The 14,438-nt window shown below is 46.9% G+C and overlaps 1 protein-coding gene across 1 annotated transcript in view; it reads left to right on the forward strand.

The window, feature by feature from the left end:
- The window catches only part of GNS (glucosamine (N-acetyl)-6-sulfatase), a 72,956-nt gene that overhangs the window by 56,071 nt on the left and 2,447 nt on the right, over nucleotides 1-14,438 (forward strand). Inside the window, exon 12 of the mRNA XM_033948032.1 lies at nucleotides 8,952-9,059. Coding sequence (XP_033803923.1) covers nucleotides 8,952-9,059 — 108 coding nt within the window. The remainder of the gene's footprint in view (nucleotides 1-8,951; nucleotides 9,060-14,438) is intronic.

Consider the following 14,438-nt stretch of genomic DNA (forward strand, 5'->3'; position numbering starts at 1 on the left):
GAGCTGAATTAATTTGCTGTTTTTTTTCCAACGAAAGGTATTAGAGCCGGCAGAGCATCTGGAGGGAGGGAAGGTTGTGGTACTACATTCCTGTCAAAAACCATTTTATGAATTTAAAAATCCTTTTTTGTTTTTCAGTCTGGTCCCTTTTCCTTTTTAATTCACTGTTTCAGATGCAGACCTTTTAAAAGCTGTGGAATTTTTTTTATCTCCTTTCTTTGACACAGGATTTGCATGGCTTTAAGGACTTTGATGGTTCTTACATTCACCAACAGGTGAATTACTAAGAAAAGTCTACATGCAGGGCATATGTATCTACATTTTGTTCCCTTCTCTTTATCATTAAATTCCAAGTATTCTTTAATGGATTTGGATAGCTTTTCCACATTCCCTGGATCCAAAAGTAAGGCCTTCAAGGAGGTCTCGGACTCGCCTTCCCCCAGACCCTGCAAAACCAGCAACACAGAAGAATGGTCTGCAAGAGTGCTGCTCACTATTTGACAGGATAGCGACCATTCTCCCAGCCACAGGTCAATTCGCGAAGAGGAAGCGTGAACCTGGGAGAAATAAATATAAACCCTCTTGGAAGGCTGGACTTTTCCCTACAAGTCACAAAGATCCCAGTGGCGCAAAAGGGACCAAAACCTGGTCTTATCAGATTGCCCTTAAGGGACCCTCCCTAGGAGTAATTATCTAATTTAGGTTCAAGCATTAGATTGACGTCCCCGCCCATTAATAAAGTTCCTTCCAAATTCCTCTGAATACAAAGTTCAAGTTTTTGAAGGAATGCTCACTGATTTTTGTTGGGTGCCTAGACATTAACCAAAGTAAACCAATGGCCCCCAATTTTGGGCATCAGAACTATAAATCTGCTCTCGGCATCCAAAATCACTTTGTACTCCTTTTGTGATAAGATTACCAACTCCCCTAGATTTTTTTTTTTATTCCCTTTATTGGAAGCCAAATAGATCCCTGGCAATCTGGGATGTCTCAAAACATATTCATGACAGTGTAAAAAATGGATTTCTTGAACAAAAGCAATATGGGCTTTGAAACGTAACAGTTTCCAAAACAGCAGACCCAACATTAAGCCCTCTAGCATTTATCGATAAGAACTGCAGCTCAGACACTGCATCCATTAATTACAAATACCATAAAGCTACCATAAGCTGCAATAAGAAAGCTGTCGGCCCCCCAATGCTCCCAGTAGGTTCCCAGGTTAGAAAAAAAAGACCTCTAGTCTCGCTGGTGCTGATCCCTCTGGTTCCCTCAGTTTGTACCCCCATTCCCCCCTGTTCCAGGTAGACCCACTTCCCCCCCACCCTACCCAAATTTCAGGAGGAAAGGGCTCTCCACATGCTCAGGCCATATATACAGAGACAAAAAAACTGCAAAAAGATGTACAAAATGCAGGCAAAGTTTGTTTGGAAAAACAAACAATTTGTTGCATACAAATAAACCACTTTTTACAGAATATGGGACCCAACACGGTCCATGTTTTGATCAACACGTCTTCTTCAAGTGTCCCATAAAACAGTTGTATCAAGGGACATGCAACAAATTTGCCTGATCTGTGTGCTGTTTGGTGTCTATAAACGTATGCTGCTGAAAAACCTAACCATGAATATTTTCAAAAGATTTACTGTCAGGGAGATCCACTCTTGGATACTGAGCTAGAGACTTATTTAGTGCAGATTTCACTCCTTACCATTTCTGAGGGGGAGGCCCTGCAGTTGTCCCTTCTGATCACGCTCAGTGAGGTGGAGGAGGCGATTGAAGCCCTCCCTGTAGCTATCTCCCCAGGGTTAGATGTATATACTAATAACTTTTATAAAAGCTTCAGAGGATTGTTGGCTCCCGTATTGGTACGAGTTTTCAGTTCACTGGGGAAGGATCCTTGTCTACCATAAACATGGCGTTTGGCAGTGGTGACTTTGTTGCTTAAGCCGGGTAAGCAGAGTACTGCTTGTGAATCTTATAGACCAGTCCCTTCTAAACACTGATTATAAACTTTTCACAAGGATTTTGGCCCAGCGGTTGCAGGGGCTCATACATGTGAATCAAGCGGGCTTTATTTCCCAACGTCAGACATTCTATAATATTAAAATGGCGGTGCAATGGCATGTGTGGCAGCAGGGGGTTCCTTCGCTGGTGCTATCTTGATGCCGAGAAGGCACTTGATCGAGTCAGCTGTAAATTCCTATTTGGGTTTCTAGAAAAAAAATGGGATTCGGTAAACAACATGAATTTCTTATATCATGAACCGTCTTCGCAATTTAAAATTAATGGGTTTCTGTCAGAGCCTGTGATGTTATTGAGGGGTACCTGTCCCCTTTACTATTTGCCACAGCAGTGGAACCTCTGGCTTGCTCGATTCGTGCAAATCCTGTTATACATGGCCTATGGGTACATGATGTGTCCTATAAGATCTTACTCTTTGCAGATGACGTGCTATTATCAGTGATCCAACAAAATCTTTTAACAGAGTTGACGCAGGTCTTATTGGCATATGGCCAGGCATCAGGTTTCTGTGTAAACATGGAAAAATCTGAGATCTTCAATTTGACTTTAGGGGTGCAGCAGGTTAAGGAGTTACAGTCCCAATTCCCCTTTCATTGGGCACATAAATCCATTAAATATCTGGGGGTCCAATTGATGGCAGATCCTGCGCATTTATTTAGTGCTAATTTTCTGGCCCTACAAAAGCAGTTGTTTCAGGAACTGCATCAATGGGAGGGAATGACAATTGGGTGGCTGGGGAGAATTGCAGCTGTAAAAATATTACCCAAATTACTTTTATTATTTCATGGCATCGCCAATTGCAATTCCCAAAGCATTTTTTCATCACTTGTCTGGAAAAGTGCCTATATTTGGCGACACAAACCTCAGGTATAGCGGGCAATTCTATCTCAAGCAAAGCAGAAGGGAGGGATGAGAGTTCCAAACTTTTTTTCCTCTATCAGGCTGGTTTGGTACAAGAAGTGGCGGCACAGGTGGGCTATATAGATTGCCCATGGATACATTTAGATATTTCTCTCTGGAGGCTACCTTGGTCCCCTATGGCAATTCTGCGAGCTTGATTACAAACTGAGAATCCCTTTTTGAGGGTGATACTGCAAACCTGGTATTCCCTGCATAAGAAAATGTTTCAAAGTGCAAGTTTTTTGCCCAGACTCATATTTCTTTACTAGAGGGCTTTGTGCCAGGGGAGAAGATCCTGTCTACTTCCAATGGGTACGGGCGGGGCTAAGTGCAGCCGGGTAGCTTTGGCAGGATGGGGGGATGCTATCTTGAGTACCTGCAGGAGGAATATGGCCTGTCCTCCAAGAATGCATTTTTGTTATACACAATTAAGGCTCTTTCTAGTTAAACATGCCTTTTGGGTTCTTTGCGTGGAGGAAACTAAGTTAGAACAAGCACTGCAGAGGAGCGTGGGGAGGGGGGAATTTCCCTTCTGCTTGCCTGGGAGGCTCTTGAGGACTGTTATAGGGACCAATGGGAACAGGAGCTGGGGAGACAGTTGGGAGACCTTGCCTGGTTAACATTATATATTCCATAGCTTTCTCATTAATTGAAAATGGATACAAAATGTATTACCAATGATATATGACCCCTCAATGCTTATCCCAGATTTATGGTCATCATGAGAATCTATGTTGGAGGTCTGGGGTCTTTTCAACATATATGGTAGTAGTAGCCTGTGATAAAGCCTTATTGGAATATGGTGGGTCAAATTTTATAATTCACGTTACCTGGAAGCACTGTCCTATATTGAAGGAATGTTTTCTACGTAATGCTCCCCATACCTGGTTATAGTCAGCCGGAAAGTTATTTAGCCTTTGTACTGTAGTCTGCCTGGCTTTGGTGAAACACTGGCATTCCACCAAAGTTCCTGAGTGGCGATACCTGCTCTGTCATCTGGATTAAGTGCATTTAATGTGTAAACTAATGGCACTTAGGTGCCAGAGGTTGGTCCCCTATCATAAAATCTGTGATAGCTATGTTGCCTGGGTGGCACTGTAAACCTATGTGGTTTTGTCAAGTGGGGGAGCTCTTAGGGGGAAGAGGGTTATCGGCTTAAGGTTTTATAAGTTTAGTCTTTCTGTAGGTTTTGTATAAGAGGGTGGGGATGAGGGGTTTGAGGGAGGGACTGGGTGGGTTGTTGATAAAGTGATGCTGCTGTTTAGATTGTGTTCTGAAATATTTCAATAAAGATTAAAAAAAAAAAAAGTAAGGGAGGGGAGTAGGACACAGGAGATTTGGAGCAAGGCAGGCTGCTTATCTGCTTTTGCATTGGGGTCACAGGCCCTGCATAATGTTTTCCTATAACAGAAAACTTTACCACTGGAGCCACCTGTTCACTTACTGCCGAGCACATTGTAGAGGAATGTCATACTGGCTAAATGATAACCTTTGTGCTCCTTGGGGAGATGATGGGGGGGGGGCATGATGAGCCAGGTGAGTTAGCATGTAACAGAGGAGATACTGCGCTTTACTCTCATCCCCCTGAGGGAAGGGTTAAGGATGTAGGAGCTATCGGTGAAACAGCTTCACTGGAAATTAATTTCAGGATAAACAGTAGCTGGAAGCAGGCCTTTACCTTAGCTATTGAAAGAGTGTATGCAAAGCAGTGCATTTACCTACAGTATTGGCTTCCTTCCCCACATACAGACAGTGCTACAATTGTACCTGCTCCACACGCTCTGGTTACCTCTCTACTTGTTGAACTATGCAGTCCAAATTGCTAACTGATGTTGACAAAGACCATTTTTGGCTTGCCTCGTTTCTCCAACCAGCTGCACCTGTATTTCATGTATGCTCCATAGTTCTTGATTGGTTCTCCAAATTCTTGCGCTCCCGCTCTTACATGGTTAACATGAGCGGCACCTCATCCTCCCCCTGGACCCTGACTTGTGGTGTCCCACAAGGCTCACCCCTCTCCCCAATCCTCTTTAACATTTACATGTCCTCCCTGAAACTACTCCAACTATTCCCCCTTGAAACTCTTTACACTTATGCTGATGATATCCTCGTCCTCCTTGAGACCGACTCGAACCTCACTAACCTCTCCACGAACATATCCTCATGCATAAAGAACCTCCAATCCTGGGCATTCACAATGCATATGAAACTAAACGAGTCCAAAACAAAACTCCTTTGGCTCGGCCCAAAATTAGACCATCTACCTTCCTCCATCCCATTGTCCTCCGGCCCCCCATTACAGCTCGAGTTCTCAAGCAAAGTTCTGGGTGTCACCTTAGACTCTTCTCTATCCTTCAACGAACATCTCCAATCCCTGGTGAAGAAATGCTTCTTCAGCCTTCACATGCTAAGGAAAGTCAGACCCTATTTTCACCAAAAACACTTCGCAGTCCTAGTACAATCCATCATCCTCTCCAGATTGGATTATTGCAATTCTATCTACCTCAGCCTAACCAAGAAAAGCCTCCACAGACTTCAGCGGATTCAGAACGCCGCAGCTAAGCTTGTTTTCGCGAAAAGCAAATTTGATCACGTCTCACCACTCCTGTCTAAGCTCCATTGGCTCCCAGTAATCCCCAGGATCCACTTCAAATGTGCGTGTCTGGCCTACAAGATCCTACATGGCATCCTTCCTGCCGTTATCCCTCTATCCTGGAACTCCCCAACCCCTACTTCCTCCAGATCCTCCCAAATTTTTAAACTATCCTTCCCTTCCATAAAAGATATTTCCCATGCAGGCAAACTTGGGTCATCCCTCCCCTTTAGAATCACTGAGATCTGGAATAACCTCACCTCCCCACTCCGAACCTCAAGCTCCCTCCAACTCTTCCGCAAACACCTAAAAACCTGGCTATTCTCAAAACTGTAACACTTCCCCCCTCTTAGGCCTCTCACCTTCCCCCTTTACACCTAACTCTTTAATCTCTCCACTGTAGTTCCTCTCTCATCCTTCTTCCTGTAAACTGTGCCGAGCTCCGCATTCGTGGAGATGGTGCGGTATATAAACCCAAGGTTTAGTTTAGTTTAGTTTAGTTCTGAGTTTGATTTCACAAGATGTTGCTGCTCTTACATCCCCTTGCTGAAAAGTGTAGCAAAGTGCCTGGGAATTTGGCAAAGCCCTGCTGCCCTGAGGTACTCATACTATCTGGGCATGATGACTTTACTTCACCCATGTCACATGATCAAAGGATTTATTTTTTTAATCCTAAGTCTCGATACCTTTCAACAGCATAACATAGATTACAAACTAAACATATGGAAAATAAATATAAACTATAAATACAGTAAAAGAAATATCACATTAGTTGCATATCAAAATTATAGCTAGTCCCCCCCCCCTTTTCTTTTACCAGCTGCCTGCTTACCTGGATTTGCCATTACATGCTGCTCGCACCACACTGGGCACACTTCACTTCTAGGCCACAAAAAAAGGCCTTTTACTTAATACTTGAGTACCAAGTCTGTCCTTTTCTGATCAAAATAAGACTAGTAGAATAGACTGTAAAGGAATATTATCCCGGAAGGCCTGAAAAAGGCAAAGATTCAGGTTGTTGGTTGAAATAAAGGCTGTGACCACCCCCCCCCCCCTGCCTTACAGACCTTTAAATGATGGATGTGATACGGTGTCATCAGGGAGTTCAAAAATCTCCTTTATGTACTTTATAATGGCTTATAAACAAAATAAAAACCAAAACCCTGATTTGGGAAATTTTTTAAACTTGCAGATTTCTTTCTCTAAGAAGGTTCTCCAAAGCCTCCAAATTTTCCTGTATTGTATCTAGTCTGAGGCCTGGACAGTTGTCATCTGACCCAAAGAAACAGCTTAGTCCCTGCCTCTTAATGAAATTCCAGCTTGGCTATCACTTATTTAGACAAATATCAAAGTTGAGAAATTGAACCTATGGTGTGATACTCAATCTAAGTTGCCACCCTTCAAACAAGAAAGTAGAGAGGGCTGGTGGGTGGTTCTTCTATAACTGAAAATGCAGATACCTGAATTTGTTGCTCCTCAATTTTGAGATCTTTGTATACTTGTCAGTGCACCATGCCAGCACGGCACTCTTAGTAACCCTGTTCTGTCATGAGGTGACACCCCATGGCTCCTGGAATCTTGCTTGCAAAGTAATGGAACTTCTTCCTTCTGATTTGTCTTTGGTTTATTTTTTGTATGGTGTTTTTCTATCCTAGATTTGGTGGCACATTTCTTTAACGCATTCCTAATCTACTCTAATAAAACCCTAGCCGTGCATGCGCACTTACCTGCGTGTTCCATGATCTCTGATCAGTAGGTCTGTGGCGGCAGGAGTGCGCATGCGCTCATACATCGCTCCCTCTCTCCGTGGTCGCCAGGACTTGCCGGCAGTGCTGGACTCCCTGCTCTTCACCTCCTCAAGCAAAAATTAAAAGCTGCGGTGCTCCTCTCATTAGCTGCACCAGCGTCGGAGGAGTCGCGGCGGCACTTTTAAACTGTAAAAAAAAACCTTTGGCCACAGCAGGCCAGCCCACGGGAAGGGAAGGGGGGGCCGACAAAGAAGAGGACTCCAGCCTTAGGAACGCAATAAAGGGAGGGGCATGGAGCGGGCTAGACTGTGGGAAGGGAAGGGGGAGGGGCCGAACAGAGCAAGCTAGATCGAAGCAGGACAGAACGCAGTAAAAGAAGGTGGAGGGGCCGAACGGAGTAGGCCAGATCGCGGTAAGGGAAGGGAGGTGAGGGAAAATGTTGCTACTGCTGCACCGGGACCTGGAGGGGAAGGGAAATACCGCTGCTGCTTCTGCACAGGAAAAGGGGGGTAGAGGGAAATGCTGTTGCTGCTGCACAGGGAAGTGGGGTGGAAATGCTGCTACACAGGGAAAGGGAGGGAAAGAATGACAGACAGACAGCAGGAGTGAGGGAGACAGAAAGAAATGAAGAAAGACACAGGGGCAGGGAGAGGGACAAAGACAGACAGAGAAAGGGGGCCAGGGAGAGAGAGAGACAAACAGACATATTCTAGCACCCGTTAATGTAACTGGCTTAATGACTAGTCGGTATATAAACTTTTAAAAAGGGTAGCCATGTTAATCTGGTGTACAAAATTGACAGATGCAGGTAGCACCTTACAGACTAAACTTATTAAAACATTTTTGCTTCTGAGAACCAGAAAACACCTAATAAAGTGAACCCTTGTCCTCAAAAGTTCATGCCTCAATAAATCGGTTAATCTGTAAAGTGCCATCTGCCCAATTTTTATTTTTTTTTAATTTGTTTATTGAAAATTTTTTTCAGAATACAAAACAAAAGCTCAGAGGAATAGCAAATACAAAGCTAAAAAATTCACAGGAAACATATCCTCCCAAACCCCCCACCCCCAAATTCCAAAAAAACAGAAAAGATAAAGTTGTACCGTAACTCTTCAGTACAATGCATAAAATCACAACCATCAAAACCAAACCCCCATCCCACCCCACCCCAGGGTCAAAAACATACCAAATAGCAGTACAAAAGGTTTACAAAAAAGATTAACAAATATATGGCTAACCATTGGTCATGAGGGACTTTCACACCTTAAAAAAGGGAGTAATTTCTAATCTGGGTATGAACACCACCAACAGTTGTAAAGAAGACAGCTAAGTAATTCCAGTCCTATAGCAAAGACCTTCCAGAGAGGCTGCAAGGTTCAGACGAATTAAAAAAGCTACACTTGGTAACCATGCCTTCCATTTCTTAGGGCTTCTTTTGCAAAGCTGCTGCGATAACTGCCCCGAAGCCCATAGTGATTTAAAGGGCTTCAAGGTTGTTGCTGCATGGCTTTGTAAAAAGGGGAGAGGGGGGTTAGAGGTCATAGTAATGCTGTGTTAAGAGTTTAAAAAGGTGTCCTTTTTGATACTTCAGGCAGTACATGTGGTAAGTTCCTGGTTACCTCGGGTGCAGCCAAGTTGGAAGCCTGAAAAATTGCTCAGTCATTCTGTGTGTGTTTTATTTCCTGCAGGAATGTTTCCCAGACTGTGTGTGTGAGGATGCCTTAAATAATACTTATGCCTGTGTTCGTACGCTTGGTGCCACAGATCTGCAGTACTGTGAATTTGCTGATGCTGAGGTAAGACCAGAGCCTATCACAGTGGCAAGACTATTAATAAGGAGGGGGGCTAAAAGCAGTAGCTAACAGAATGGCCTCTTGAATATAGCCACACAGTCTGGGGACCAAGGGAATGGGAATGTAGTAGGGTAAACCATTCTGAACTCTCTTGGGTGAATGGTATAGAACGGGGGTCGGCAACCCGCGGCTCCAGAGCCGCATGCGGCTCTTTTTCACCTTTGCCGCGGCTCCGGTAGTGTGGCCCACGGGACTCCCACGGGGATGAAAACAGCCTACCTAAATTCTGGCGATGCAGGCATGCAGCTTACAAGTCCGGCGTCGCGGCGGGAAATAGCCATGCTGAGCAGTGAACTCAGCACGTACACAGATGAAAGCCTTGCTTGCTGATTGGTCCGGCGGCCCCGCCCCGCCGTGCCGCCGGACCAATCAGCAAGCAAGGCTTTCATCTTTGTACGTGCTGAGCTCACTGCTCAGCATGGCTATTTCCCGCCGCGACGCCGGACTTGTAAGCTGCATGCCTGCATCGCCAGAATTTAGGTAGGCTGTTTTCATCCCCGTGGGAGTCTCTCTCGTGCGCTATGGCTCTAAGTCAATCCCGCTTGTTTCAACTTCTTTTTCCACAAAGGCGAGACTCGTAGAGGGAAGGCCTCGATGTCGGCAGCTTGTCTTGATCACCGCTGCTGATGAGTTGCTGAAGAGAGCCGCGGAGCAGGGGGGTGTTGCCAGGTGCAGGTAGAAGGGAGAGGGCAAGATGCAGGACTCGTGGGTGAGGGAGGAGAAGAGAGAGAAAGAAAGAGGGGAGGGAAACAAAAGGAAATATTTCATACTGGGCTGGGCCAGAGTGGAGGGAGGGTGGAAAGATTCTAGCTACAGGGTGCAGTAACAAAGGAAAAGGGGGGGAAAGCTGAAAATGGAGATAGTGACACAAAGAAGAGAAAGGGTAAGCAGGACCTACTGAATAAGGATAGAGATACAGAGGGGACATGAAGAAGAGGTGCTTATTGGCCCAGTAATGGTGATGATGACAGCTTGCAAGCCCTGATGTGCAGACACTGTGCACTGAGGTTCAGTAGCAAAAATCCCATTAACCAGCTAAATTAAATATTTTAATTAGCTATTAATGTGCAAAAATATATTTTACATTAAGTGAAAAAGTCCTTTTTTTCTTCAGATTGACAGCTAACTGCATGATCCTGTATATAGCATTAAGATAAGAAACAATATATGCAGTGTTAGATTTGTTTTATAATGGTTTTGCGGCTCCAAGTTTTTTTTTCTTTTCGAAAACGGGTCCAAGTGGCTCTTTATGTCTTAAAGGTTGCAGACCCCTGGTATAGAACAATGAATGAATAAATAGTGCCGATGTCAAAAACCAGGGTCATGGTCTTGTACTCCCTGCATTCTCAGATAAAATGAGGAGACTTCTTCATATATTAATATGATCCTGGAGGGGCAGCTTCTATTGGTTAAGAGGGTGCATTTGCATACCAGGAAAAGAGAGCCAAGTATCTGAGAGGTGTTCTTTGCAATAGCTGAAGAGTATATGATTTTATCCCAGGACAAGCAGGCAGCATATTCTTAACGTATGGGTGACGTCACCGACGGAGCCCCGGTACGGACCTTTTTAACTAGAAAGTTCTAGTTGGCCGCATCGCGCATGCTGCGAAGTGCCATCCCACCCGACAGGAGGAATGCGTGGTCCCCAGTTTCTTCGTTTCCGCGGAGCGAAGAAGTCGCATGTTTTTCAACGGCCGTTGAAATCACTAGTTTGCCTTCCCGCTCGCGTATTTTTTCCAAATTTCTTCCTTTTTTCCCTTTGGATTACTTTATTTTTCCTTAAAAAAGAAAACTCGTCGAATTTTCTTTATTTTTTTGAGCCGGCCCCGGCGGGGCCTGTTGTCACCATACAGGCCTCCGGCTTTGATTTTGCGGAGGCCGTGTTTCCCTTCATGCCCCCTCAACCGGGTTTTAAGAAGTGCCAGCGGTGTGCACGCCCGATCTCTCTCACAGACCCGCACAATTGGTGCCTCCAGTGCCTGGGACCAGAGCATCGGGCTGACACCTGCACCCGCTGTGCTACGCTTAAAAAGTGCACTTTGAAAAATAGGCAGATCCAGCAAAATATTTTGTTTGGTACCGGATCTGCCATGGAACCTGCCGCGACGTTGACGGCACCCCAAAAGTCGGCACCGACGACGTCGACACCACCGGACCCTTCCTCGGGGTCGTTGGGCCCAGGTAAGCCGGCTAAGAAGCCTTCCACTTCCCATCGAGCGCCCTCCTGCCACGGTTGCGACACCGGCCATTCCAGCGCCACACCGGCCCCGCAAACGCTCCGCTCCGATCTCGGTGAGTGCCTCCTCATCGGCCTCCTCATCGCCGGAACGTAGAGCGGCACCTATGGTACCGAAGAAGAAAAAAGCGGTACCGGTGCCTCCTCTGGATGACCGCATCGCAGCCATACTCCAAACACAGTTACAGGAGCAGCTGCAACAACAACTGTTGCCGGCGTTGCTGGCACCGCACCTTCCGGTACAGGACCGGTCCGAGCCTCGCACTGTCCCATCAGTGTCGACCCCCTCGGTACCGACTAATACCTCCATGCCGGTGCTCTTGGCCGAAACACCTACGGTGCATACCCGTGCTACTGCCGACCATGTCCGGTCCCAGGAACGACATCGGTCTTCTTCACCCGGTACTGCCTCAGTGCGCTCAGGCAAATCTCTCTCAAAGACCCGCCATGCCGAGCCCTCCACGCCGATGTCCAAACGTACGCACCCCGACGTTAGGGACCCAGACTTGTGGGAAGACTCTCCTCACGGTACCGAAGAGGACGCTTCGTCAACCGACGAAGAACCCTCCATGACCGACACCACCTCCAAACCAGAGCAATCCTCTTTCTCTAAATTCCTTAGGGAAATGTCAGCAGCTCTTTCCATCCCCTTAGAGTCCGACTCTAAGAAGTCTCAGGCTTTCCTTGATGCCCTAGACTTTGAGCAACCTCCCAAGGAATTTCTAAAGTTGCCCGTCCACGACATCTTACGGGAAACTTTCTATAAGAACTGGTAGACTCCCCTCACTGTTCCCGGAGCCCCTCGTAAATTGGATAGCTTGTACCGGGTTATCCCAATCCCAGGGTTTGACAAACCTCAATTGCCCCACGAGTCCCTCCTGGTGGAATCTACTTTGAAAAATTCTCAGGGTTCCAGTGTATATGCCTCCACCCCTCCTGGCAGAGAGGGAAAAACCATGGATAAATTTGGTAAGCGCCTTTTCCAAAATTCCATGCTAGCCAATAGAGCCAACAACTACACCTTCCACTTCTCCTTCTACATGAAGCATCTGGTGCAACAGCTCTCCTCCTTACAGAAATATCTTCCTGAACGTAAGGTCCCTCTGTTCCAGCAACAAATTTCCAGCCTCCTCCAACTCAGGAAATTTATGGTTCACTCCATCTACGACTCATTTGAGCTGACCTCTCGCGCCTCTGCCATGGCGGTGGCCATGCGCCGTTTGGCATGGCTGAGAGTCTCTGACCTAGACATTAACCACCAGGACCGCCTGGCTAACGCACCTTGTCTGGGCGATGAACTCTTCGGAGAGTCCCTGGACTCAACAACCCAGAAACTCTCAGCACATGAGACCAGGTGGGACACTCTGATCAAACCTAAAAAGAAAACTCCACCTGCTCGTCCCTACAGACAACAGTCTTCTTACCAGTGTAGGTTCTCGACCAGACCTCTCAATCCGCCTCAACAACAGTCTCGCCGTCCTCGCCACCAACATCAGACTCAGGCTCGCCCACAGACTTAACCTGCCAAACCTCCTCCTTCATCTAAGCCGTCTCAACCCTTTTGACTCTCTTCTCCAGAGCATAGCCATTCTCCCACCATCGCTGCCTCTCCCTCAACCTATCGGAGGACGTCTTCAGCTTTTCCTCAGCCGTTGGGAGGTCATCACTTCGGATCAGTGGGTCCTCAACATTATTCGCCACGGCTACTCTCTCAACTTCCAGACTCTTCCACCAGACCATCCTCCCGTAGAGTCTGCTTCTCACTCCTCCCAAACCCCCCTCCTCCTGAGGGAGGTCCAATCCCTCCTTCTCCTCAATGCCATCGAAGAGGTACCTCCGGACCAAAGGGGTCAGGGATTCTACTCCCGCTACTTCCTGGTCCCCAAAAAAACAGGAGACCTTCGTCCCATCCTCGATCTCAGGGACCTCAATAAGTGTCTAGTCAAAGAGAAGTTCAGAATGCTCTGCCTAGCCACGCTTTACCCTCTTCTCTCCCACCACGACTGGCTATGCTCCCTAGACCTCAAAGAGGCCTACACTCACATTCCAATCCATCCGACTTCACGTCGCTACCTACGGTTCCAGATACAGCACCATCACTATCAGTACAAAGTGCTACCCTTTGGCCTCGCATCATCGCCAGAGTGTTCACCAAGTGCCTTATTGTCTCACGACCTTCAGGTGTTCCCCTACTTGGACGATTGGCTGGTGAAAGCACCTACGTCTCCGCTTGTACTTCAAGCCACTCATCACACCATCTCGTTCCTCCATCTCTTGGGTTTCGAGATCAACTACCCCAAGTCGCATCTGCTTCCCACACAGCGACTTCAGTTCATTGGAGCAGTTCTCGACACCACTCTAATGAGGGCATTTCTCCCCTCCGACCGCCATTGAACTCTGCTCCACCTCTGCCGTCAGGTGCTCCTTCATCACTCCGTTCCAGCTCGGCAGATGATGATTCTCCTGGGCCACATGGCCTCGACGGTCCATGTACTTCCTCTGGCGCGACTCCACCTCAGGACACCTCAGTGGACTCTAGCCAACCAATGGTCACAGACCATCGATCCTCTTTCTCATCCCATCTCTGTGACATCGTCTCTTCGGCAATCTCTTCAATGGTGGTTGAACTCCTCCAATCTTTCCAGGGGTCTACTCTTTCATCTACCCTCTCACTCCATGATCATAACCACAGATGCCTCCCCCTATGCATGGGGCGCTCACCTGGGAGATCTTCGCACCCAGGGACTCTGGACCCCTCAGGAGCGTCAATATCACATCAACTTCCTCGAACTCAGGGCCATGTTCTATGCTCTCAAGGCCTTCCAGCACCTTCTCTACCCTCAGGTTCTTCTCCTGTGCACAGACAACCAAGTCGCCATGTACTACATAAACAAGCAAGGCAGCACTGGATCTCCCCTCCTCTGTCAGGAGGCCATCCGCATCTGGACCTGGGCCACGGCCCACAGTCTCTTCCTCAAGGCTGTCTATATCCAGGGCGAACAGAACTCCCTGGCCGACAATCTCAGCTGCATCCTTCAACCTCACGAGTGGACCCTGGATCCTCCCACACTCCACTCCATCTTTGC

Source organism: Geotrypetes seraphini, chromosome 6, assembly GCF_902459505.1.
Source record: "Geotrypetes seraphini chromosome 6, aGeoSer1.1, whole genome shotgun sequence".
NCBI lineage: Eukaryota > Metazoa > Chordata > Amphibia > Gymnophiona > Dermophiidae > Geotrypetes > Geotrypetes seraphini.